This window comes from Myiozetetes cayanensis, unplaced genomic scaffold (genome assembly GCF_022539395.1).
Source record: "Myiozetetes cayanensis isolate MyiCay16 unplaced genomic scaffold, myiCay2020 scf75, whole genome shotgun sequence".
Classification (NCBI taxonomy): Eukaryota; Metazoa; Chordata; class Aves; order Passeriformes; family Tyrannidae; genus Myiozetetes; species Myiozetetes cayanensis.
In genome coordinates, this window is record NW_026088020.1 from 102,805 (window position 1) to 130,603 (window position 27,799).

At 41.3% G+C, this 27,799-nt stretch overlaps 2 protein-coding genes across 4 annotated transcripts in view; one reads left to right on the top strand and one right to left on the bottom strand.

The window, feature by feature from the left end:
• Positions 1–16,959, bottom strand: SPARCL1 (SPARC like 1). 3 transcript variants are annotated; one of them, XM_050338982.1, is made up of 11 exons: positions 16,668–16,959; positions 11,364–11,481; positions 11,195–11,248; positions 7,369–8,541; positions 6,612–6,681; positions 5,852–5,970; positions 5,133–5,253; positions 4,173–4,309; positions 2,835–2,983; positions 1,781–1,850; positions 1–437 (listed from the first exon to the last, which is right to left on the bottom strand). In XM_050338982.1, the coding sequence occupies exons 2-10, from the start codon at positions 11,415–11,417 to the stop codon at positions 1,814–1,816; spliced, it is 1,914 nt and encodes a 637-aa protein (XP_050194939.1). In that variant the 5' UTR covers positions 11,418–11,481; positions 16,668–16,959; the 3' UTR covers positions 1–437; positions 1,781–1,813. The 3 variants fall into 3 exon arrangements, with proteins under 3 accessions (XP_050194939.1, XP_050194938.1, XP_050194937.1); XM_050338981.1 differs by having other exon boundaries at positions 1,781–1,929; XM_050338980.1 differs by lacking the exon at positions 1–437 and having other exon boundaries at positions 1,749–1,929.
• Positions 16,298–27,799, top strand: part of LOC126652292 (dentin matrix acidic phosphoprotein 1-like) — a 21,577-nt gene continuing 10,075 nt past the window's right edge. The window contains exon 1 of the mRNA XM_050338989.1: positions 16,298–16,363. The gene's annotated coding sequence lies outside the window, so the exon portion shown is untranslated. The remainder of the gene's footprint in view (positions 16,364–27,799) is intronic.

Below are 27,799 nucleotides of genomic sequence, written 5' to 3' on the forward strand. Positions count from 1 at the left end.
TGTATCTAGGTAGACGTTTTATTTGAGGCTTCTATGCAGAACGTTAAGCTGACAATACAGTAAATAAAGGAAACAAGTTCCATTTCAGTGTATGGTAAAATCCAAATTCTATAATTCTACTGAAGAGTTTTGTGAACAGCTCAGTCTTTAGGTTAGTACTACTTATTGGTTCAGAGAGGTGATAGATACATGTGAGGGCAAACACTGGTTGTTTAGCTGTGAACCAACTGGAGTAGTTAAATTTTTCTGCTGTTAATGAGTGTAGAAATCTTTTGCACTTGTGTTATTTGATAAGAATGCAGTGAATCTTACACTACCTTTGTCTTGAAAGCTGTTAATTACAGAAATAGAGAGGGTTCACATATTTCACCAGATTTAGTGCAGCACTGGGAATCTGTTCAGCCAGGCTCAGAAAAGGAGATTTTCATTTATGTCTTCTGCAACAAAGAAGAAGAAAGCATTATTAACATTTTATGACAAAAAAGCATTTTTATGCTGTTTCACGATCAATAAAGAGGTACACTAAGGTTTCAGAGGACTCATGTAGGGGAACACTATCCCTAACAAAAAACAAGTGTGGTTGCTGCTGTCACACTCAGGAGCCATTCATTTAGACTGTTCTTGATGGTGCTTTCTTGTTTCTAGTGTTAGGTCTCCTTGGTCTGTTTGTGAGCCAAGAATCCCTTCCCTTCTTGTGAAGGGGATTCTTCCAAGAGTCCTCTTCACAAATGACTGACCCTATGAATGAGCAAACAGTGACAGCAGTACATGTGTATTAAGATAAGTTCTTGCAGCTTTTTTCCACCTGTGTGTTGTGACTGGTAAATTGTCATCAGAAGAGCTGGAAAAAATTCTGAGAAGAGTGAAGCCTTTGTATGTCTGACCAGAATCAGACCTCTACTTTTAAGGGATTATTAGGGACTTGCTAGTAGGATTTTGAACACATTTATTCTGTCTGAAGGCCAAACACCTTCTGTCACATAACTCTTCTGGGATTAACCTGTGCTACCTTGTTAAACCTTGCTTAGTGACTGGCAGTATTGTCCAGCTGTCACTCAGGGCTAGATCAGAAGAAGGTAGATTGTGAAAGCATGCCTTATATTGAATGCAGTAATCTCATAAATCTCAAATTACTATCATGACAACTTCTGTTCAGCTGCTGCCTAATTCTAGAGAGATTACCAGCACAGTAGTACCAAACTTTTTACTATCCTAAAGAAGTCTCAGCGTGGATTGAGCTGAACCAAACATGTACCTATCCCACTTAGGATTTGGAAATTGTCCCTGCCTTTGCCTAAGCTTCCTGTTGCACACAGTCTGCTGGGCAAGTGTTGCAAGCGACAGATTGGGTGAAATAGACTACACTGTGATGAGAGCGTCTGTGTTTTGTATAGTAATCTAGAGGCTGATCAATCTCTACTTGGTCAGTGAAAGATCTTGGTGGCTTTTCCTTCTTGGCTTGAGATCTTTGAATGCATTTTCAATCAATATGCTTTGACCACTGATTTAAAAGTGCAAGCTCACTTAACCTTTCCTTTGGCATTGAGGGATAAAATAGAGTGCTTCTGGAGAGGCAGACCTTTTTCCTGTCTTTATGAAAAAAAAAAAATTAGAACATTGCCCCTTTTGCAGTCTTGTCATTCCTTTTCCATTTGCCTCTCAGCACAGCAGCCATGAGCTTCTGGTTACAATTTCTTTGCCTCACGTTGTGATCTGAGAACGTGCCTAGTCCTGATAGGAACATTTTGTCAGGCACATCTGCCTGTTCGTTTATGTTTACCTTCTTTAATCCCAAAGCAGTGGCACCATTCCTTCAAAGCAATGAGTTTGTCTTGGTCTCCATCGCACTCCTGGAAGAAACGGGTTATGCAGTGTTCCATGGGAACAAGGGAGGCTCTCAAAGGCGCAAGCTCCGAGTGTGTTAGTAATCTGAAAGAAAGAGCAGGTGTGTAGAGCTGTATTTCATTAACAAATCATCAGGATTATCAAAGATGCTCTAAGCTGCTAGAAGATGTCACCAGTGGCTTTATCAGAGACATCCCAGTGGATTCTGTTGTGGTGCTTCTGCAGTGAATCTGTCCCAGGTCATTATGATGATATATAATACCCACTAATCGTACAATGTTTTAGTTGCTATTTGTTTGTTAAGTTTTGTTTTATCGAACAATTATTACTTGTGTAGTAATTACTAGTATTACAAGTAGCGACTTGCTCAAAACTCATCAGTTACAGAGTTTTGCTCTTAATCCTTACAAGATCAAACTTGCAAAGGTGCTTAGCTATGTTCTAAGGCAGTGGGTGTGATTGTTGTGAAGTATTGAGGGCCTAGAGCTTTGAAATATGGATCCCATCCTGAGTGATATGACCAAAAGCCTGAAACCTGGGTCGTGTTCTCAGAAGCTGTGAGCTTCCTCTGAACTGTGACACTGGTGCTGCCTTACGTATCTGCTCCTTAAACTGTGGGATTAGTTGAGAACTGGGAGTACCTCACTAGTGAATTAGTACTGACAGGACTCTGTACTTAGCCTGTTGCTCTTGGCTTCAGGATTTCTTCCTGGTTCAGGGCATTAGTAGCTATTAAGACACTGTAGAACTTATAGTGTAATACAGGATTATGCAAGGCAAGAGGATAGCAAGTTCTGACCTAAGACATAACTGTAGGAAAACAATGAGAGAAGAAGTTCTGTGTTAGAAAGAGGAGGATGCTGTCTTCTAACATCTGAGGGACTGGTTCTATATGTACAAAATCCTTTGAGTGGTTTAGAGAATTAAAACAGGCCAAGTTTAAACAGCAAATCAGAATTGAGCCCACAAAGACTTGTTGGGTTTTTTACCTGTCAACAGGGTGCTGATCAAGCTGATGAAACTGCCAGTGCACAGGATACACATACATGTGATAATTTTTCTCGAAGTCATGCAGGAGCAGCTCAACTGTGTGGTCACCAGCCACAAGGCGCTTGTCATTCTGGTAGATTTTTTTGACCTGAACACAATGCAGAAATTGTTATTTTTTCTTTAAGGATGAAGATCTGCCCTGAAGAGAACTATCCAGCAAGGAGGTGTTTCAGAGAAATGAAACTTGATAAAATACCACAGGGGAAATGGGTTTTAGTGTTTGTGACTATACACAGCATGAAAAGCCTGCTTCAGGTAGACCAGGTGATTTTTGTTGCGCTCCCTGTCACCTTTGGTAGTAACCAGAAAGGAAGTGAAATTCCTGTGGCTGAACTGTCAGACTCAGCTAATGGGGGCAGTAGCTTTAGGCTGGTAGGAGATTAGGCCAGTTTTATCACATATTCTGTCCTGTGGCAAGCAACTCAGGTTTAGGTGTGAAATAGTATCTGAAATCACCTAATTCATACCGCTTAGTATGAGATATTCTGGGCATGTCCCTCTTGGTAAGTGTGTAAGTAGTCTTTGATGTTGCTCAAGCATATTTTGCATAAACATGATGTGACCTACTACCTGTACTTCCTACTTCAGAGTTAGAGCAGCCCAGGTCTTGGTTTAACTTAAATAATGGCTTTTTAGGTAGTTATGGCATCTATATCTTCAAAAACAAACTACTGTCACTGTTTCCCTTGACATAAATTCTTCCCTGAAAAAATGTAGGCGCAATGGCAATAGATGCTCACTCCAGTGTAAGGCAATGTAGTGTGATGTTGCAGGTCTACTGCATAAGTAGACCATCCATCTTATGACTGCTTAGTTTCCTCAAGTCCTTTGGAAAATGGCATTGACTGCGTGAATTGGGTTAACCTTATCCACGTATTAGTTGATCTTCCCAAGAGGTTTGTCACAAAGCTGCTCTGAACAGAAGCTGTTTCGTGTCTTCTCAAGCAAATGATATTTATCTAAGTGTGCCCTAATTCTGACTTGTCTGACTCTTGTCTGGAGACACTGACTTCAAAGTAATACACTTGGCTTGCATTTGTTTGGGCAAGAGGGACATTTATAGCAGAAATGTGTCTCAGCTTAAATGAGCGTGAGGGGACATGCAAGTGTATTTTGCAACTTGTGAATCTAATTGAGTCCAAATTACCTTAACCAGAACGGGTATATACGCTCATAGGAAATGGGAGAACTCTTGAGATGTGAATCACTTTTTTTCACATGGTTAGTCCCGTTCTAACAATGTAACTTCATGATCTTATTGGAAAAGGATTGCTGACCTTATTCCTCTGCTTTTCGGTTAGAATTCCAGAAGTGTTCAGATCACGTTCATAGTATTGCATAAGGATGTTTTTGAGCCAGTCTCGCATCCGGAGGGGAAACTGATCCACTTCATAATCAGTACAGGGGGGGATGTCTGTGCCAAAGAGGAAAGCTTTTGTTAACAGGTGATCTGTTAGGTCCCCATTTGAGCATTTCTGAACCCAGTTAGATTTGATTCTCACTATCAAACTTCCAGTTAAAATTGATGGAGCTGTTAACACATTAAATTGGGAATGCAACTATTGAGTTCAAATATAAATATACGATTCTTTGGTGCACATGCTTAACCAGTTGTGCAAGTCATAACCTTTATATATCTGTGCAGTTTCTGAGCATTAGTTGTGCAGTAAAACTGTTATCAGTCAGTTGCATGAAAGCAGAGTTTTTGAAAGCAAAGGAATATGCTGGCTGGAAGTGTACTTTCCTCCTACCATATGCAGCAGTTGATTAGCTTGGAAATCAGTTCTGACTTTTAGATCTGACTCCTGCATTTGACATCTAAATATTTTTTTTTAAGTTTGTTTGTTTGGTTTTTGTCAGGGGTGTCTGGACTGGACATTTTCATTTCTTAACTCTGTAAATACTGTTTTTCTGGTCAAGTTATTAAAAAAATATTCAGAGGCTATACTAGTGGGAACATATATGACAGTGCAGGGGGAAGATCAGGTTGACAACAAATTGGTGTAAACACAGGAGAGATGTCTTTAAGTTTCGGATGCTTAATACTTAATGTCCTCAAGTGTAGGAAATGTGAGTTTTTAGACATGTTTTGTGTTTGAATGTCTTAATTTGCACATAATTGATGCACTAGTGGCAGAGCACAGGAAGAAAGGTAATTTAGGGCTGGCTGATGGTTTAAATTACTGGCTCTTTATACCTAGGTGAACAACAGAAATGCATAGAAAAACAAGCCTTACATTTGCAGGAGCCCATATAGTCTAAGTGCAGCTGGCGTCCCATTTTTGTGCCTTCCAGTCGACATTTGGTGCCAAAGAGTTGACATGTGCCATCATAAGTCTTGTTGTCCGTACCACAAACCTAGAGGACAAGTGAAAAGCGAAACCACCCCCACCACCACTGTGTTGAGAAAAATTATTGCCCTCGTGTGGGCGTGTGTAATAAAAGTATCACTGACATATGGTGTGGCAGTTGTGAATACCCACAGGGAGTACATGTGATCAGAAGTATTGAAAATTGTAGTTGTTGGATGCCTACAGAAGGATTAGTACTCTGTACTTACACGTGCAGTTCTGAAACACTTGCATTTATTTTTTTGTGCATTAGTAATACAGTTTGAGATGCCACGGGATTATTTCACTCAATATGTGTGAGTACTCGGCTTGTGCTCTAAAACATCAAACAGATAAATAGAACTTTTAGTGACAGGGAAAAGCTACAATCCCTGAGAGACCAAGTGAAGCAAATCAGTTACTGTGTAGTTACACGTGGTCATACTACCCTCAAGCCAAAGCCAGTGAGTTTGGGTACTTTATACTGACTTTTGTAATTATTGAAATCACTCAAATTGAGTCGCATGCTTCTTAGGATAGAATTATTCTAAATAATAGCAGGGGGAATGTGTTGTAAACACTTTAGTTGGTTTTCCCCAGTGCTGTGTGCTATATGAAATACTTACATGCTCATAGTCTTTGGTGGAAGGGCAAGCAGCAGGATCCTGGCAAATACAGTGGGGGTTCCCGTGTTTGTCCTCATGGCAGACTTTACCTCTTTTGCAGTGGAAGTTCCGACATGGGTCTAGCAATCATAGCAAGAAGGAGCAACTGTTAGAGGTGATGGGATGAAGCCAAGTGCTTGTCAGATACTACTGAAGCAAAATACAGTCCAATATTCACCAAGGAGTCTAGTGCATTTATGTTAGAATGAAGCTGCATCTTGTGTTGAATAAATCCAGTCAAACTTTAAATGAGGATTTTGGTGAGAATTCTAGCACTCCCAAGTTTGAATTGTATGGGGAAATAATTTTCTCAGAAAAATCTATTTCTTCTCTAAGGACTGACATTCACTTCCAGCTTCCTTATGAAACATATCCCATCTGTCTTTGCTGAATCAAGCACTGGTATTTGTCCCACTCCTAGATGAATTCAAACAACTGTTCTGAAACTGAAAGCTTTCAATGCAAGGTAACTCTCATCTCTGTATGACTGGCCCAAAAATTTATGCATTGTCTACAAATGTTTTTCACAAACAAATGACTAAATCCAGGGGCGTATGGAAGGGGAATACTCTGGGAACATGACCACAATGCAGGATTATGCACAAACACAGTTCAGTCATGTGAAACTGTGTGCTGCAAAAGGCAGAAAAGAAATGCAGGCCAGCAGATTCCCCAGCTGCAGAGAGTTAGGAGTTACAGGATGGCTTTGCTTGGGGCTTACCCAGGAGAGCCTTCTCAGTCCTGTTGCTGACACTTTCCATCTCACCGTAGGAACTGCCCAGAATCTTAACCTGTACAGTCACAGAGGCATAAACAGAAGCTGTGGTAAATCTTGGGAAGAAAAAGAATACTTGGACAAAATTCTTCCAGATTCAAATATAGAGCTGACTGAGGCACACTTTGCCCTGCTTGCAGCAGAGAGAGGTTGCTGTGCAAAATGTGTGAGAAGAGCATAAAGCCTCTGGTGGTATTAACGTGCTCTTGTTATTTGGGGAAATAAATAAAGTAGGAGGTGGAGAGGGAGAAACAGAAACTCAGTAAGGCCTGAGTTTCTCATAATTATTCTGTGGAGTCTAGCCCTGCCTTCCAAGCTGTTCGCTTCTGTATAGTAGTATTTAAAATCTCTGCAAGAGAGGAGTGAACAGGCTGTCCTAGTAAGCTGAGACTGGGTTTCAGGTTTTGTATCTATATATCCGTATTTATTTGCATGTTTCATTACACAGCCCCTCAGGGCTGGAACTCTTACATGAATTGTGTTCACCTCCTTTCTGGAACAATTCACCTAAATGCTCTATGCAGTGGCACAGGATGAACCAGATGAATAGTGAATAAAGGGGGAGTTTAGACTTCTGCATATTAACAAGTTATTGCACCTGCTTTTCTCAAAAATATAATTTGAACCATCAGGAATTTCAATTTGGGACTGGTCTCTCTCCCCCTTTTTATAGTATTTCAATTTTATTTTAAAGATAAATTACCTTATCTTCACTTTCCATTGAATTCACGATCTGAACAGAGCTACTAACTTTCAGTTGTTTCTTGCTGTCAGGATTAGGTGGCTCATTATTGTAATCATCTGATGCAGAGTGAATAAACTCTTTAATCTTGACGTTTTGATAATCCTCAGTCTCTCTATGAACTGCAGCGTCATCTTCAGTGGTTCCTTCCCCTTCATGCTCAGTACTGGTGCTCTCCTGGTCATTACTCTGGATTCTCTCCTCTTCCTCATAGGCTGCTTCTTTCCACCTATTGCTGAGATATTCCTCACGATCATTATCACCACTGTCGTGGCCCTCGTCATCATTACTGTCCTCTGTATCTTGTATTTTCACCACTGTGTCATGATCACTCTGATAGTTTACTTGAATATTGTCTTTTCCCTCCTGGCTTTCCTGTTTGTCATCTTGTTCTTCATTATGGTTTTTTTGAGAGAGGGGGATTACTCCTTTGTAGGGCTTCTTTTGACTATTCTCCCTCAGTTCTTCCTCTAGGTCAAATTTCTCCCCATGTCTCTTGGTTATCCGGATTGGTTGGCTGGAATCTCTCAGGACTTCATCCGATTGCATCCTGTTTCCATTTTGCTGTCGTTTGTGTCGGTCACCCTGCTTTCTCTGGTGGCCTTTGTGCTTCATATCTCTGTAATCAGTTTCTTCACCCCACTCCTCGTCCTCTTCTCCTTCCATGCTTTCTTCTTCATCGCTTTCACTGTTTTTTTCAGCCAGGCCAACTGTGTTTTTGTTGTATTTCCACATGTTGTGCTCACGATCAAGACTGAGGGCACCCACTGGATGTCCTGCCTTGCCTGGAAGGTGTCTGTTGGCTGCGTTGCCGTGTTTCTCATGCCTCCTGAGCTGGTAATGCTCAGAGCTGGTCTGTTCTCTGCTGCTGCTCCCAGAGTCACTGTCCTGGTTATCAGAAGCCAAACCCAGTTTATTGTGCAGTGCAAGGAAATTGATGCTTTTTAGGGTATTTTTGCCTTGATGCTCGCTACCAGTTCTTCCATGTTTCCTGATGGTCTGGGGCTCATCCCTGTGCTCGGTGCCTGGTGCTGATACCACTGGTTTTAAGTTTCTGTAACTGGGCAGCAAATCACCCTTGTCTACATATCCTGGGCTCTCTTCCTTTGAGGCTTCAGGATAGAAATCTTCACTCTTGAAAAACAAAAAAAAAAAAAGAGAGAGAGAAAAAAAGTTAACAACTAGATTCATAAATCTTGGGATTTATTTGAAGTTAATAAAGTGTTATTTTTGCCTTGTATTGCAAAGCGTGACAATGCCTTTATTTGTTTTCTTTGTATATGTTCCTCTTACTCTAGCCCAGTGCACTAAATGAGTATGTTGTCTTATGAAATCTCAAAATGTTTCATTAGTAATTTAGTGTCATAACTCCAGGCACTTGTAGGCTGCAGTAATTATGACTTACCTCAGTGAGAGAATTATCATTTACCTCCTGGGAGAAGAGGAGCATGGGAAGAGAGAGTACCTTCCACAAGGTGTCATGATAGTAATTCCTGAGGAGAGCACTGCATCTTAACTATTTCATACTCCATGTATTTGTCTACTCTGAGTCTTATACATCATTGCTTCCTAGCTGAATTCATCAGGAATTATTGTATTTGCTGACAATGACTGTGTCATAAGCTCACTAGCAGGAGTCATAGGTGTTTCAGTGGCTTTTTTTTTTTTTTTTTTATGCTGTCAAGCCAATAGCAAAATTAGTACCTTCAGTGGAAAAGGTTCAAATGCTGGAGCAGAAAACAGGTAATAAAATGACTTGATGTCTTACTGCAGCAATTACCTTTCTGCTGCTGGGTAAGTCCAGGCACCTCCAGTAGCAGCAATATCTAAAGTATTTCTGAACAATACCTATTGATGTTCAGTGTTGCTTATTGCTTACAGCAATATAGCACCTGTTGCTGATTTTTCTAAAGCTTTTGGGGGTTTATTTACAAAGATGAGTCCTTCTTGGCACCCAGGTTGCTGGAATAGTGTTTCCTTTAGTTTGGGCAGTCTCATCACTGCTTGGAAACAAACACTCCACTAACACTTAGACAAATTTTTTTTAAAAGGTAGTATTAGAAATACTAATTTGGCTCTTGTCAGATCAGCTATATCCTATTTTCTAATGTCAAAGTGGTATCTAAATGTTTTACATCTTTGTCTTTTGCCAGGTGCACTTGCTGATGCAGGAAAAGTACTGGGCAATATATTCACTATGTCAGTTCCAGCTCTAACTTTTTCAGAGAGAGCTTGCACTTTTTCTCAAATCCAACAGAAATTCATTGTAGAGCTTTTCCAAATTGAATGCACTCTTCTAGAAGCCCTTCTAAAAAGTGATCTATGTGTAACAAAGCATCTCAAGATGATACTAAAACTTTTGAAAATTAAAGTTTGAGAACAGTGGGGTTTACATGTGATTTTGGAAACTGCTGTGTACAAAATTTAAATGTTGCTAAGTTTTAGCAAAAAGCAATTTTCTGTGAAGGGCTACCCATTCTATAGATTTAGAATATACAAGGCAAATCAATCGTTAATATTGTCTATTGTGGGTGTCTGTATTTCAAGCAGAAGTTCAGGAAAGATTTGGCTCATGTCTTGACAGGAAACCTCGCTGTGCACCACAGCCTTAGTGCAGAGATGTGCCTGGATGTGGCTTTCAGATGCTGCTTTTTATTATACTTTTGTCCCCTGGATTTAATCAACTCTTAGAACCCGGTTGCTTGTGAAGGTAGTTGGGCAAATTTCAGTCACTGTAGCTGTGATTAACTAATGTTAGAGGACAACTGGCCTTTGCTAGATGTTGCATGTACTTGGAGCTGATGATTCACTGGCTATTGCAATGTTTTATTTTGATGCAAGTGTCTTCTGTGAGTTGTTGTGGGAGACAGCTGTAGGCTACAAACTAGTTCTTATACCATAGTTTCTTCTGCTCGATACTTCTTTAGGAAAAGTTAATTTTTTTGGTTTTCATAATTCAGAACACAATCTGGATTGATACAAAATGCAATCTGGAAAGCTGTACTGAGCAGGATATAATTTATAATTTAAGAAAAAAAAAAAAGGTTAGCAGCAGAGTTGGGATTTTGGATTTCTTGCTACAGACCACACTCTGAATTTGGAAGTTCCAAAACACTGAGTGGCTTGGAGCCCAGGCCCTTTGTGGCTGAACCACAAAGGCTCACCAGAACGGTGCAGTAAAAAGGAATTTTAATTTGGGCCAGCCACGAATGCAAAATTGTGGGCTCTGTCATTAGTGTACATATGCGGCATAGGGAGGGCTGCTGAAATCATCTGTCTCATTACCATCAGGGCTGTGAATGTGGCTTGTTAGCCACGGGGTACTTTGCCAGGATGAGCTGTACCCAATGCTCTGCACTGTGAATAATGAAGCATATGGTGGCTAAAATTCTTACGTGTTTGGCACTGCATATGATCACTTGGTGTGATAAATTGGGAATTGGCATCCTCCTTGTGTACTGGAGCTGTGAAAACCACAATTTCAACTGCCAGTGGAGCTTATTGCTTTTATAAATACGGGTAATGATTATATGTGGGGATTCATTTAAGGTAATTTATTTCAAATAAGGCAAACTTCCATTTTGAGCTTCACATTTTGTCCTGTTCTGTTTATAATTGTTTGATATGCAAGGCATGACATGTTTGGTACTAATTCTTGGGGTGAGGAGGCCTACAATTTTTTAACCTAAATGAATTTGCCAAACACTACATATGTGCTAATGTGTTTTTTATATTTGAGATGAATAATGTAAGCTAGCTCCTAATGTTTAAAGAACAAGAAGAGTACCTTTTCTGGAGTTTTCTGTCCATGAGTTTTGAGCTTGTGGTGTACGGGATGGGTCTAAAATAGACAAATATATTAATATTAATAAAAATATTGCATAGGTCTATGGCACAAAACACAGTATTCACAGAATGGGAAATTAAGTGCCCATAATAGCATAATGAGAACTTACTGGAATAGCAAAAGCTGATCCTACAAGACAAATTAAGAGAGCCACAGCCTTCATGCCTTTCAGATCTTGTAGAGGACAATAATTAACAGTACAGTGGTAGGGTTTAGAGGTTTCCTTTCTGCAAGCAACATGAAATGAAAAAAAGTTAGGATTTGGGTATAATGGTCTAGAAATGACTGATGGAAGCAATGTAGTCTCCTCTAAACTCAGGTGTTAGACCACCTTAACTAGAGGACACTTTGGTCTTGGTTCTTTTACAGGACTGAAGCTGTAGCTGTGTTCACAAACTCTGGTGGCGTTACTGAAAGGCAGAGTTGTGAGTGTACATAGGTTCAGCCCTGTCAATATTTATTCACTCCCCTGAGATACTACTTTGTGAAATACATCTCTTTTTCTGTAATTCCGAGACTGCCTGTGTGTGGCATCTCCGTGGCTAAGGTGTCTCCCGGCTGCTCCCCTCTGTGTCTGCAGTAGGAAGAATTAACTGGTATTTTTTTATTTCTTTTACATTTATACAGAAATCAGAGGAATGTTTACTTCTGTTTCTGCTCTCATTCTAGTGTCTGTTCTTACTTGGAAATTGTCATCTGAAGTGTACACTTTGGAAGATCCCTGTGTTATACATTATTTAATGTCAATATCTTCTAGTTAATGAAGACCAAAATACTCATTAATGGGGCATATCTAGTATTTTTCTTGCAGTAAGCTCATTTAATCTCCAAATTATCTCTTAACTAATTATCTATTTTCTCTTTGGCATTCACAGTTAGTTGTTTAGGAAGTTTTCAGAGGGAAAGGCAGAATACAACAGAAGCCATTAATGAGCATATGCAAAATGCCTCACTGGGCTGTGTATGGGCAGTCACTTCAGATCAAGAACAGTGTAGTTAGGCTGAGGGTTATGCAGGCAACTTGCCAGAAACATAAGGAAATAATCAGATTTCATGCATAGCCCTAAAAACTGCATACTGTGCTTTTTGAAGGCCTGGCAAGTGACTAAGGAAAGAAGTATCTGAGTGTCAGGTAGGTTTGATTCCTATTTCTTTCTGTTCCTGGTCAGCAACACATCTCTGAGCATGTCGCTTAGCTAAATTTCTTTTTCTAAAATTCTCATTTGTCATATTTGTTTTGGTAAACTAATTTGAGAGCTATAAATGAAAAGCTCTTGCATGTTGAATTTTATTTATAACCACAGTTTTCTAACTTGGTTTGTGCCACTGTCTGTAAAAGTTGCCTTTACTACCTTTGTCCAAATAATGGAAAAGTAGTTGGAATAAATCTGAGTTGAGGTGGCAGGACAGGGCTTTTGCATTTCTTCCTCTTAGTAACAAGCCCACAGTGGGGGGAAAGGAAACTCATCAGTCCTGAACTATTAGGGAAGCCTGACCACACTGAACCGAGTGGGATGATAGCCTGGTTGAGCACCTTTTTTTTTTTTTCTAGTCACAATAGTCCAAATGAGTTGCAAGGATTTATAACACATCCTTCAGTAGGATAACCTGTTCCAAACGTTAAGTAGCATTGCCAGTGTTAATTCATGGGGGTTTGCCTCTTTGAATATGGAAGCAATATCAGTTCCTATGCAATAAGTGTCCCCTCCCATTGTTTTCAGAGCAATGAGTTTTGGGGTTTAGATGGTACCTAGTGGTGGACCTGACTGAAAAAAAACCCGCAAAGAGCTCTTCCTCCAAGCCCTACAGCCCAAGGTTGCAGCTCATGGCAATCAGTGGATGGCAATGGGATTTTTATACTTGCTCACTTAGTCCTGCAGTGCTGGAAAGGAGAAGTATTTTTTGCTAAGGTGATAGAATAGCCAGCTTGAGCAGGTGCAGAAATGGAAAAGCTCTTGTAGGTGGTATGTAATATCTGGCAATTAAGGTGATGGTGATGAAAGGAATTGAACAGTGGCTAATTGTCATATGATCAAGGGGGCCACATTGTGAATTTTTTTTTTTTTTTTTTGGTTTACACTGAAATCTAAGTGGGAAGACACTTAATTCTTGCTTTAACTTTCAATTTTTTCCTAGAGAATGTCTAAAAACAAGCTTTTATAATGTATGAGTTTAATAGAACTGTCAGTAAAGAACAATTACATAAGAAGCTATTTTTAAAAGCAAGGAGACATCTCCCTGGAGAAATTAAGTCATTATTCAGAGAAGTCGTTTTGCAGAAGAATCTGTAGGAAAACTTAGCCAAAAGGTGAATATGAAATTTCTTGTGTATGATGGGGTTTTTTGTCCAAGAAATGAGGAATTTAACAATACTTCAGCTTTCAGGTATTGAATAAGCAATGCTAACTAGGTGAGCTGTGTTTGCATGGCAAGGTTTTGGTAGCAGTGGCTCCAGGGATGTCCTCTCTGAGAAGCCCCCATGTCAAGCAGCATTCCTAGACAAGACACTCTGCTGGCCAAGGCTGGGCCCATCAGCGACAGTGGTTGCACCTCTGTGGTAATGTATTTAACAGCAGGGGGGAAAAAACACAAGGCAACTTTAGCCGGAGAGAGGACTGGGAATACGTGAGAGAAACAGCCCTGCAGACACCAAGGTCAGGGAAGAAGGAAGGGGAGGAGGTGCTCCAGGCACCAGAGCAGAGATTCCTTGTGTTGAAGACCACAGTGAGGCATCTGTGCCCCTGCAGCCCATGGAGGTCCATGGGAGAGCAGAGATCCACCTGCAGCCCGTGGAGGACCCACGCTGGAGCAGGTGGATGCTCAAAGGAGGCTGTTACCCTGCTGGAGCAGGCTCCTGGTAGGACCTGTGGAAGGAGGAGCCCACACTGGAGCAGATTTTCTGGCAGGACTTGTGCCCTCATGGAAGGGACCCACATTCATAGGGAATTGCAGCCCGTGGGACAGACTCATGTTGGACCAGTTCATGGTGGACTGTATCTTGTGGGAGGGACCCCACACTTGAACAGGGGAAGAATGTGAGGACTCCTTCCCCTGAGCAGGGAGAAGCAGCAGAGACAACGTGTAATGAACTGACTAGAACTCCCATTGCCTGTCTCCCTGTGCCGCTGGGGAATTAGAAATAAAGTTAAGCCCACGAAGGAGGGGGGGTGAGGGGAATGTCTTTTAGGATTTGGGTTTATTTCTTGCAGATTTGATTGGTAATAAATTGAATTAATGTCCTCAACTTAATTTTGCCTGACTGTAATTGGTGAAAGATTTCTCCCTGTCCTTATCTTGACCTGTGAGGCTTTCTTTATATTTTCTCTCTTCTGTCCAGCTGAGGAAGGGTGTGATAGAGCAGCTTTGGTGGACAGCTGGTTTTGTTTCTGATTCCTCATTGTTGTCAGCCACTGAAAGAGCAAACCTCATGTGACTGTATCGTAGTAGGTTCTCTTGCTTTTTGAAGGGCTACTCAGAAGTGATTAACTTGCAGAGGCTGTGGCTGGAGATGACAAATGCCTCATGTTTAACAAAAGAAATCATGAAGACTGACCTACTTCCAGCTCTAGCCATGGCAGAAAACCCTGCCTAGGCTGTTGTGCTTAGATCTGACTCTAGAATATGAAGTTTCCCAATCTGCTGCCATCACTGATGAGCATGAATGTTGTCCAGCATTAGAAGAGGCATCTGGAGTGCAATGGTTCGACTTCGGAATTCAGCTTCTGACTGTGTAGAATGAGTATGAATGTTCATTTCATGAGGCTGAGCTTTTGTAAAACCTTGAGTGAGATGAAATATTTTAAGACACTATGATTTTCATAATTATTAAAATGATAGAGGAGTTTCAAAATTGAGCTTTCATTCTCATATCCCCAAAGTATAATTGAGAAAGCGTGTAATGTGATTTTTTTTGAAATCACCACACTGAAACTTTTTTGGACTGCAATAGAATTGAATGTCCTATTATTGTAAAAAGTCTCAGCTTGGTCCTACGTCAGGCTTGTTAGCAAGAAATGCTGTTGCCCACATCCTCACTGATAAATGCTGTTACAGTCTTAGTATCTGGGTGTTGATCACAGCATTAACTGTCTGAGTGGATGGAGTTTTGTGTACAAGTATCTGTGTACAAGGGGATAAGCATCAGTGGGGAGAGGGAAAATTCTCTGTGCGATGTCTGTTCTTTCTATGACAAAAATGTACATGTGATACTCTTAAATTGCAACTGGTACAGCACATGCCTATGTTTATGTCTGTTTCAAAAGCCCTCGTGACAGCGTGTGTGCGTACCTCTTACATACATGTATAAGCCGTTTCACTTGTGTACATATATAAAATTAAAAGGCAGAGTTTTAGGCAGAGTTTTTTACTCTGGTGTGAGTAAAAGAAGCAATTGTAATTAGAAAATAAATACCAGAGCATTAAATATTCTACTCATTCTGTACCAGTTAATGGCTGCTAATGAGCATTGATCCCTCTGATGCTACCAGTTTTACAGCTGCAAAAGCCATTAGGCATAAGTCCTTGATGGCTGAATGCAAAAAAAACCAAACCCAAACCAACAGTTTTTCAGACATGTTAGAACAATTTTTAGATAAACCGTTCACATTAACTTGATGTTTAACGTCTTACAATTCCCTTCTACTATTTGGTTTTATTACTTGTTGTTTATTACTTGTTGAGGTCTGGGGTTTTAGAGTTTTGTTTGGTTTTGGTGGTTTTTTTCAGAGCTCTGTGTAGTTTAAGACCAGATCACATCAAAATGAGCTACTTTGATTTAATTTGAGAAGGGTCAAAATGAGAATTAACTTTGTAGCCAGAAGTGTCACTCTGTCGGTGGGTTTGGCATTTCCCAGAATCTGCATTTCTTTCATGGGCTACATTTGCTACATGTTTTCATTAGATCTACCAACACATTTTTGAAAGGTTCCTTCAGGACCAGCCACAGTTTCTCTCTCTCCACTCCAAAATGGGAAAAGAAGGTGAAATCTATTTTTTTGCCTTGTCTATTGTTCCTAAATGTTTTTTTTTTTTTCAGGAGATTGTGACAAGTGTTGGGAAATCAGGTTACACCACGGCTTTCAGCTGGAAGACTGTATGCTTCTGAAAGAGGTATGAATTTTGCCTGACTCTTGGTGGCCACCATATAATGCTTTATTGCTTTGCAGGGTCACTGGAAAAATAATTGTTCCAGCAGTAAGATAAAGGTCTTCCTCAACACAATAACTATACAGTGTTTTCTTTTCTACAAAGAACATCTATCTCTGTTCTAGACAGTCTGAAAAGAGTTATCCTTAAAACAGATGATACTGTACAAAGCTCCAGCTATTTCCATGAGAAAAGTGGGGGAAAAATTGCAGAGGGTTAGATATAAGGCATTCTAAGGCTTTAACTAAAAATAAAGAAGAAACAGTACCATAGCAGTAGAAGAGGTGCTCCTTCTTGCCTAGCCACTGATGAACTGGAAATCCTTGAGCCTTGCAAAACGTTGCTGCTTTTCCTGAGAAGTGTTTTGGTGTGTGAAAGGTCAGCAAGTGTGCTGTGCTGTAAGCTCCAAGGAAGGAGGATGATACTCTCTGGGTCTTGGTGAAACAAGGAATCCTAGGCTTCCATGGGATGAGGCGAGGTGGGGAGGGGGGGTTAATGGGCTGGTATAATTCTGCTGAATTAATTGAATCAGAGAGACCATTCAGTGTTCACAGGCTCTGGGCCAGTGGAGCTCGGCCATTGTGTGGGAAGGACACATTTAGTCTTTAGTGGGGAGGGGAGCCTAGCGGAGCGGGTGTGACACTTTCTGCCACATCAGCTGGCCCCAGAAGAGCTGAACTAAGGGATCATCAGGGGCAGTCACACTGTGGGTCTGGGGGACAGTAAAGTACAGGGGGTGCCAGTCCCTGTTGAACTTCTCAGTGTTGTTTCAGAATGCTGTACATGATGCGTGTAAGCCTGTAAAAAGGAAGAATCCTTAAATTAAAAATGTAAAACCCGGCATCGGTCGGGGAATCTTGCATAACTCTTAGGATTTCGCTGTTTTGAAGCTGTTGCCATGGCTGTGCTGCCTGTCTGCCATAGCAACGGTACAGAGGAAGCTGGTGAAAAGTGTGAAAACCTCTACCAGTGGTGCCTGCCTGCAGCAGAGGCTTCTCGTTTTGCAAAGATTATTAATAGAGTTCAATCTTTCCTCTTGTTTTCTCATTCCATTATTCCATAAAATGCTCCACTTGAACTGGAATACTTTCCAGGAGATTGTCAGATCAGAAATAACAAAGCAGATGCACCAGTGGAAGAAAAGAAGCCCTTCTAGTGCTGTATGGAGTAAAGTCAGCAGGTCTGGCCTCAAATTTCCCATTCTGCCAATATCATGGCTTGCTAAAGAGGACACTTTCCATATTATGTTGACACAATTAGAAGAGAGGTTGAAGTAAAGGGAAATAAAGCATGTGATTGGTAAGAACTGTAATGCAAATGCTGGAAATTCAATCACTTTGGATAAAGTTTTATCATGTGGTTTTGTAAAATTACAGTTTGACTGGCTTCTGCTCTGTTCATCCAAAAATGTAATAGACACTGGGAAGGCGATTAGACAAGATACAATGAGAAATGTACAAAAATTAACCATGTTTTATGTGGGCAACTGTGAAGTTTATAGTTAATTAAAAGGAAAAAAAAAAAAAAAAAAAAAAAAGAGGCTGAAATTACAGCTGAGCTCTCTCTCTGTAGACCAAGCAGAAAAAAACCTTTGACAAAACCCCATGAGAAATTCTTTAAATCCCTTCCTCTTTTATCTCTGCTTCTTTGCCTGGAAACTAATTCATGCCTATTGGAGTTGAAATTCTGCTGGTCTGTCAGCCAGTCAGTGTCTGAAAGGAGTGGGGATATTTCAGAACTTCACGTTTGTTTTTTCTTTTGTTGTGCATGCAGAAAAGATGATTGGTTTTATCTATTCAAAACTTTGTTGTGTGCTGTGTTGTACTATCAGATTATCTTTATTGGGGAATCAAAGATAAGTGGTTTTCTTGTGATTTTTAAATATTCCAGATATTGATGGACTCTCAGCTAATAGAAGTTATCCATGTGGCTCCCAGAAATTAGGACAAATACACCAACGTTAATCTCATGCTAGCTAAGTATCTACTCTTTTTCTCATAAGATTTTCAGTTAATGGCTATTAACATTGCCTTGAAATTGTTAATTCAAAAAGCGTCAGACTCTGAAGAACTGTGCAGAAACTTGAAGCTGAAATTTGTGGGAGCTTGAAGGTTATTATTGGAAAACTGTGATTTGTAGGCTTTGCCTGTTTATGTGTTTAAACAGCTTTCTTGGGACTTACAGGGTCATGGGGAGGAAATGTTTTCTTTTTGAGGATGCTGAAAGATTATATCTGGTTTATCAAAGCTGTTAAATATTTGCAAAATGCTTCCTTAAATCACATTTTCTGGTTTTGTGCTTGATTACAAAGGGCTTTGGCTGAGAAAAGAACTCTGGTTGTTTTCTGAGTGTCATCAGGAGGCCTGAGCTTGTCTAGGAGCCATCAGTACCAGTACTACAGTCCTTAGCCAGTCCCACTGTGTCAGGAAGGGTGGTTTTTGGAAACCCTTTCATTGATGGATTAGTAGTTCTCACACCAGTAAGAGGTGCTGTACCATCCTGGTAAAGTGTGGAAGCCAAGTAGTTGCTGTGCTGGAAAGCTTCAACCTAGAAATTATTGTTGTGACTCATTAGAGGATTTCATTTGGAGACAGGATAATTGTATCCTGTCCCCAGCTCTCTTTTACTTGGGAGGAAGGACTTGAGCATGAGCGTGTTTTACAGCTAGGTGACCTTTCAGTGAAGTATATAGCTGAAGTATATAGTATATAGCTATAGTATATATAGTATATGCATCAGTTCTGGTTCAACAATAGAAGAGCATGAATTTATTTAATATCAGTATTATCCCAGAGTTCCTGATATCCTGGCTTGATCTTTGCTTTGGTTTCCATTTGTATTTCAGTGCTGTGCTTGTAGCCTGCGTTCTGGATCCGAAAATGTGGGACACATCTCAGCAACCACGTCAGTGGAGAGACACTTTCTCATTTCTGTAGGCTTTGGACTGAAGCCTGATTTAATTAGTTAAGACCAGAAATTTCCCAAATTGCCTGATCCGTGCATGGCCCTTAGACAGCAGTGAACATGTAGCCTCCACCAACATGTGCTTGAGAAGCACTGACGGATCACTGCAGCTGCATCATCAGTGGGTCCCATTTTGGTTGCTGTGCTGTGCAATTACTGATGTGCCTCACCTGAAAGGCCCAGTTTCACTTTAGACTTCGGCTCTTTAATTGCAGCCTACACTATTATGATGAAGTCATGCATTATCTGGCACTACGGTGGGAAAACTGGACATGTGGGGTTCTCCTTAAGAGTAAATTTTGGCTCAGTGAGTGCTCACTGGTGAAAATTACCTGCTGGTCTCCAGTAAATCTAACCTGCAGTGAGGAGGAGTATGGCTCTTGGAAGGAAAAAACTACATGAAGAGGAGAGTTAAAAGGAGAATATGCAGCAAACAGTAAAAAAAACAAAAACAAAAACAAAAACAAACAAAACATGAAAGAAAGAAGACAGAGTAGCACAGGGAGGTGAAATAGTTTGTTTTATCTGTGCCTCACTCACAGCTGTGACAGCTGCTAAACAGACACTTTAAACGAAGAAGAGCAAAAGCTCAGAAGAATTTTGCATTATATTTATTAATATGCCTATTTTTCATTGTGTTCTCTCAGCAGAAAAGATCTGGGGGTATGACTGACTGTGGGGCAGACAGATTTAGAGTGAAAAGGTGTTTGTTTTTATTGAAGCTGTCTGCACATCTGCATTCTCAGTCCAGCCAGAAACCTTCAGGTCTCTGCCCACAAGAGAGTGGTGTTGAGCCATCCACCTCCAGACCACGTACCAGGGTTCAATTTACAGGTTTTTTAAAATGTACTTTACATTTTAACCTCTGTGCTAGTTCTGATTCACAAATAAAATTTGATTTTTCCATCAAATATGCTTTACCCCAAATTCAAAAAATGCAAACAAGTTGGAATTCAAGTGGGGTTATTAGAGTAGGTAAAAAACTATGCATGTACACTGGCTGTTATATCAATGATATAGTATCTAGCTTATGTGTCCATACTTTTTCTCTTTTTACTAGAGGGGGTTAAAAAAAGAACTACAAAGCAACAGACAGACATGAAACAGTTTGATTGAAGTCTGACTGAAGCCAGGGCAGACCGTGCAGTGCTGATGTGCACGATCCTGGGTGTCCCAGATTGTTGCAGATCACAGACTGCTGCTATGTGGTGTTGAGAGGGCTCTAAGCATATCTCTGGTTGCATGTTAGTCATTAATTAACAAATTTAGGGAAGTCTCTGTGTGACCTCCTTAACAAAAGGTGCATCTACAGCCTTTTGTGAGCCTGTGAAATTATTGGTCCAAAACAAGTTCTTTCATCTGATGTGCAAGAGGCTGATCCACGCACAGAGTTGAGGTATTTGACTTATTTACAGTTCTGCATAGAAACAGCAGCTGGGTGGCAAATCCACACAGCCAGCAGACAACTACCAAAATCTTTCACTATTTATATTTTTTAGCAACTGAAGGCACTAATGTTCATTGGCTACAAGTTACATAGTTATCTTATTAATTACTATTCTATCTTCTGTTGATTAATGATTGTCTCTCTTCTCATGACAAGTGCTCAGTCTTTCTCTTCTTTGGGGTCAGCGGGTTTCTTCAGTCAGTGGTTGCCATCTCCCCCTGCCAGAATTACCTTTTGCCCGGTTGGAGCTGGCTCAGGACAGTTGCTGAGTTGGCTTTATTAGTTTCTTCCTCATCTTGGCAGTTCTGCCAAATGTCCTTGTGACCCATAAATTCTGCATTCTTTCTGTACCACTATCGGTGGTACATCCTTCTTCCCAAGCTTTGTTAACCTCAGCCCCTGAGGGCTGAAATCACTGAAGCGTGTCCAGCCCTAAACCTTAGTAAGGCAATTCTACCAACAAGTAATTTGTCTTTCTGATACCTGGCCTTCATTTAGATAACTATATAAATAATTTAGATTCTCAAAAGATCACAGCCTACAGCAACTCCCACTGGGAATGTTGGCAAGTACTGCTTGCCCTTTCCTATTGGAGATAATTGATAGGGTTAATGTGGACTGTAGAAGCATTTTATGGGGAGTTTAGTTTTCTGAAGAGTTAGCCAGGTAAAAAAACTGGCTGGAGACACTGCTGGGGGCAGGAGGCAACTGGTGACCAGCTCTGTTCAGCTGTGCCACACCAAAGAATACTGTGAGGGGTTTTCTGTGCCTTATCTTTCGAGGGGCAAGAGAATATCAGTTTATGTCCAATTGTGGCTCTTTAAGTGTCTTATGTTAGAGATTCTAAAAAAAGGACATTTGCCCAAGTATCTTTGGATACATTTCTTTTTAAATTAATTTATCAACTGAAAATAAATCACTGGTAATTATATATATAAAATACATACATAGGTACAGATATGACATATATGAATATGTATTACATCCTCTGAACTAAGTAATTTCATTAAATGACTCCTTCTCTTTTACCTCAAAAGAAAGAAAACTTTACTGCCTTCTGGAGGCTCCTTGCACTGAATTTGGACTGAAAATTTTTATACTCTGAAAAACTAATTTTTGGCACAGCTTTTTTGGCTCTAAAGGCTGTCCCTCTTAGTTAGATACCAGCAATGCCCTGAGTCCTTTCAAGGCTAGCAAGCATCTCTTAAGATGGAGCATAATAATAAATGCATACAAGCTGAAACTGTGTTATCTCTTTGTCATGGGTTCAAGTGGCTGAATTTTTAGTAATAGGGGGCGATAGAGGTAGTATGTTTAGAGATAAAAAGATAAAAAGAGAAACCACAACACTCTTAAGAGGTTTTTTAGTGAAAAATCTCAACAAAGTGTGACATATCATTAAAAATACTTCAAAAAATCACAGAAACACTAAGTTAAAAGTCCTCCTCTGTTTTCTTTATGGCCTGTTACTTGGTCAGTTCTGTATCTAAAAATAGATTGAACAGCCATAGAGACTACATGGTTGCATAACTTATCTTTTACGCTAATCCAGGAGCCCCCTGTCATCAGCGTTTTATTCCACATAGCAATAGTTCTGTCTCCTTGCACACTACAGTTCCTTTATTTTATTACATGCCGTTTTCCAATCCTTCAGAAATCTCAATTTGTCAAAACCCTATATTGCCTTTTTTTTTTTTTTTTTTAATATCACAGCTTTTTATTTCTATTTTATCTGTATTAAATGCCCTTCTGAATGTATTTCTGCCTGTGATTTCTCTGCCTGAGAAGAGAACAAATGCCAGCCAGGACTCTTCTTTCCTGAATGTACGGACACGAGTAGCACTTAAGATGTTTGGGAACTGACTCCAAAACAGGCCGAGGCTCCGACAAGGCTGCCCATGTGCTGCTGCTATATCAGGCTTTGTCTTCCAAGGCATGATGCAGGTAGTGTATTAGAGACTCTCCTCCTGTCTCCTGTGAGCTGCTGCGCTGGGCTGTGTCATGTTTGACCACAATGCCTACATAAGTTGAAATTAAATGTTTAAAAAAGAGGGAGAGAAATAAACATTTCTCCAAGCCGGGGAACATTTGAGTCCCGTTGGGGAGTAGCTATTTTAAAGCTCAGACTGAGGGATGGCTATTTTTGCCCTTCAGCCAGACAGACTCAGCTAATGGTCTGTATCTTTCAAACCGCTTTGTAGACCAAATTCTTAAAAAGAGGAAGGTAAAAAGAGCAGGAAGATCCCTTAAGCCGGCAAGAGGTAGACATGGCTCAAACCTGGAAAGATCTTCTCTGTACCTGAACCCTTCTGTCATTTGGGACTGCAGAGATGTGCTTTGTCTTGCCCTGTTATTCAAGTGTGCATTTGCTTTAATAGCGAGACACAGAGATGGAGGTTGGTGTGAGCATTTTAAGGCCAGTTCTGGTGAAAGCACTCACAGTGCACAAGTCGTGCAATCTCCATGTGTGGCTCAAGAGCAGGTAGTTATTTCTCTTAATCATTTCAGACACACAGTGCAGTCAGAGGCTTTTGGGGAAGTGTAACACAGCAGCAGACAGCTATGCAGTGGCATCTGATGTTGGAATAGCGTTGGACTTTGTGGCTTATCTTCCTCGTTTCTGATGTTCCGCTGAATACTTGCTTTAAGTACTCTGACTTTTTAGATGGATTTAAGTGTCAGGGCAGGGGGTAAAAACATTTCATATTATGGATGGGTGCCACTTAATTAATTAGATTTTGAACCTGACTGCTATGTTAAGCAGCTCTGCAGCTGTTTGGGAACACCATGAAGCAAATGTAAATGGAAAAAACCAAAACATATCCACTTGTGATGAGGAATCTGATGTAAAAAGCATGTCAAGACTTACAAAGGAATTTGCAAAGGCTGTTTACTTACTAAGTGTTGTGATCTTTGGTGATGACAGAAGGGCAATGAAATTGGTGAAGGGTTTGGAGCACAACTCTTACCAGGAGTGGCTGAGAGACCTGGGGTTGTTTACCCTGGAGAAGTGGAGGCTCAGTGGTGACCTTAGCACTCCCCACAACTACCTGAAATGTAGCCAGATGGGAGCTGGCCCCTTCTCCCAGGCAACTAATGATAGGATGAGACGACATAGTCTGCATAGTCTTAATCTGCGCCAGGGGAGGTTTAGGTTGGACATTAGGAAGAATTTCATCACAGAAAGAGTGAGGGCTGCCCAGGGAGGTGGTGGAGTCACCACCCCTGGAGATGTTCAAGGAAAGACATGGCATTTAGTGCCATGGACTAGTTGACAAGGTGGTGTTGGGTCATAGATTAGACTTGGTCTGAGAAGTCTTTTCCAACCTAATGGATTGTGTGATTCTGTGACAAAAAGCGAAGCCTTTGTCCATAAGGAGACATAAAAATTGTGCAACATTGCAATTAATCTGTTCCTTGTTGATTCAGGAACAGCATAGTCTTAGCACGGAGTATCAACATTTCCTGCCATCTGGTCCTGGTTCTGCTGCTGATATTCTATATAGCCTGTGACTTGTTTCAGCTCTAATGCTGGCTTCCTGTTTCTCAGGAATTGACAAAACCCAACTGTGGCTTTGTGCAGCTAAACCAGTCCTGGTTCTGATATTCCATATAATCTCTAAGTTACTTATTTCACCTCTAATTTTGGCTTCCTCTTGCTTGGGAATCGGCAAAACCCAAGTTTGGTTTTGTACAGCTAAACCAGCTCTGCTGTGCTTATGGGCCTGTCTTACCCTGCCTCCAAGTCAGCATTTCAGGGAGATTCCCTTGCTCCTGGGAGCTTGGGGACAGCAGCTCTCAGGGCATTTTGGCTTGACTGAGGACAGCCAGGCATTGCCCTGCAGTGGGCAGCTGCCCTCAGGGGTCTGCAGGGCACAGGAGGGTTTTGGTACCCACCCCCGTGGCAGTGTGCCCCCAGCTTCTGCCCTGGGCAAACTGCTCCTCTCTTCCTTCAGGTTTTTCCCTTGCTGTGTGCATCCTCAGCTTTCTGCAATTGCCTGTTCCTCAAATAGAAATAAATACTGAGGAGCCTGTGTTGTTCGTGACAGCATGAAGGTCAGGCTCCTATCAAATCTGCCATCTGTGTGTGTGTGATGTCTCGCTGCTTACAGCCCCTCCCAAGACAAAGAGGTGTCTGTGGGTGGGTGGGTGTAATGTCTGTTGTTCAGCGAGGGAGGAGTTTAAAAATACCACTTGTGAATTACCTGATGGGAGCAGTTTTAGAAGGCAATCCACACCCAGCATGTTTTAGTTTTCTAGTGGGAAAGGTATTTGAAGAGATGCTTATTTCGAAACAAAATTTGCTAAACAAGAAGGGAACAGGATGCTGAAGGGAGATAAATATCTGGTGGGCTCAGGCAGCATCAGTGTTGGACTGGCTGGTGGTTTTCACTGCAGTTCCAATGCCTGTTTGGGGTAGCTCAGGTCACTGGATTTGTATCACGGATAGGGGAGCAAAGGGGCAATGAGATAGGGGAGCTGGGATGGGGATAAGCAGCCAGCTTGCTTTTAAGGGACCTTCTCTTGGGAAGGGAGGAGTGAGGAGAGAGAAACACTCATGCCGTAGGATGTCCATCATCTCTTGCTCCCCAGCACCAGAAACACACAAGGCTTTTTACATGGACTCATTCCCCCTTTAGGCAAAGGTTTGGGTTTAGAGAAGGCTCAATGTAGCTGAGCTGGTTTGAGATGTGTGTCTGGTTCCCAGTTATTTCCTTGGATTTTTATCCAGATCCTTCTCACCTCTTTTGTTCAGATGCCAAATTCCTTTCTGAGTGAAGGCTTCCTGGACAATTCCAGATGGATGTGTCTGATATACTCTGGATATTCAAAATGTATCTTACGTAATAAAACTTTAGTTTCTAATTATTTATTTTTCTCACTATTTACTTTTATTTAAATAACTTTCTTTGATTATTTCTTTACCATTGCAGAAAATCCTAGTTAATTACATAGTACAGTTATAAAAATGTTGCCATTGTCTTCTGCTAAAATGAAGTAAGCGAGTAGAGCATTCCTTTGATAGGGTTTTTCTTTAATGTCTGTTTCGGTATGTTTTATTAAAAGGGATTTTGACATTAATCTTTCAATCAAAGACTGATATTCATTTCCAAATACCCTTTTCTAGTGCTGTAGGAACAACTTCCTGCCTGTATGTTTTATACTAATTTCAGTGCTGAAAATCCAAAAATAGCTCAGGGGAGAGGAATCAAATTATAGTTTTGCCATAGGATGAGGTGGTGGGAAGGAAAAGGATGATGTACCTTCCCCCTGCGTGGGCACGAGTGCCTGTCTTCCTATGCTCAGAGGGAAGCAGAACCCAAACTGGGGCCAAACTGAGCACTTCACAGAGGCACCACCTTGCAGAGATCTGTGACTGTTGCCTGTCTTCCCTCAGAAATTCATGTCCTGAGGTCCACAGCCATTAAAACCAGCCTGTCAGCAGCACCACACGTTGTAGAGCAAGATCTTCACGGCCATTACACCAGGATCTAAGAGTTACACAAAAGGAAAGAAAGAATAGCAATTTGGAATACTTCTGCGTGTAAAATTCTCAGTAGTGCTATGTATTTCCTAGTTTCTTTGTTACCCCTAAAGCCAGAAGCTCAAGCCCAAGTGCTGGTGATCTGAGCATCACTCAGGAGTCTTCAGTGCTGAGCACATGCCCATCCCTTTCCCCCATGCTTGTGTCCCTCCGTGCTGCATCCCAGACCTCCATCATGGCAGCACTTCCCTATGCTGCACCACTGTGTTGGAATCACGGCCATTGGCACCTTGTTGGTCAAAGAAATGGTCATCACAGCCAAGTCTAGTACAGCACACACTGCAGGTGGGGAGGGAAGAACTCAGAGCAATTCCTGGCTGGTGTCAGTCCTCAGCCCAGCTCAGCAGAAAGCTTATAGCTGGGGATGGGAATGGCGATGTCAGGCTACGGGGCTGCCCTGCTACAGCACACAGCCAGCATGGGCAGGGTTTACTAATGGGAATGGCTTTTCCTGAAAAGATCACAAAACTGAGTGTTTTTGATGATGCCTCTTTGAGTGCACCCTTTGTGTTAATGCTCAGCCAGCTCTCACTAGGTTTATTTTGGGTTTTGGTTTCATTGAAAGGAAAAACAAATGGGGAAGTGAATCAAACCGAAACCTCCCTTTATTCCATTTATTTTCAGCTGGAGGGAATGGAAAGATATGAGCTTACCTGGTGGAGCACATTAGTCATATGAAGAGATGATCGTTGTGGGCATGGGCGAGATTTGAATGTGGGCTGAGTAGTGAAGTGCTTGAACCTACAATGGTGAGAGGATTATGGGTGAGCTGGATGAGGTTTTGTGATTTGCGCCTGATTTCTTCAATGAATAATGCCAAGACCCTGCTGAAGATAAAGGATGCTCCGGCACATTAGCTGGGGTGACACTTCCAGGGATCCTCCTGCTCCCACAGGGCTGGGCAGACGAAGGAAGTCCTTTCATGGCTTTGCATTCCCGTTTGGGCTGCTTCTGGAGACGTGCCTGGTGGAAGATAGAGGTGGTGATGCCACTTCCTCACAGAAAGCCACAGAGTGTACCTTGTAATTACATCTGGGCAGAGCAGGGCTGCTCCCGCAGCACAGGCAGTTACATACGTGACTTCAGGAGGCAGGCAGTGCTGGAGCTTTCAGACATTTCAAGAGGCACAAATATTAGAAATCCTCCGGAAAGCTTTCATCAATAACTTGAGCCCTAAAGTTACTAAAAAAGTTGGAAGGGAGTGTCGTGTTCCTGCTACAACTGTGGGACCACACAGGTTGGGAATAGGCAGCAGTTCTTGACCCTGCTTCCCCAGACAACACCTTGCTTGCATTTGTTTGCATCAGTTTTCCCTGCTTGCCTATCAAGCATATTTTCACATCTTTCTCTTGTGACTGGTTATACAAAAGTGTGAATTCTGTGCACGAGTGTCAACGCTTATCCAGTGTTCATTTCTGACAGACTTTTTTTAAAGATTTCTGCT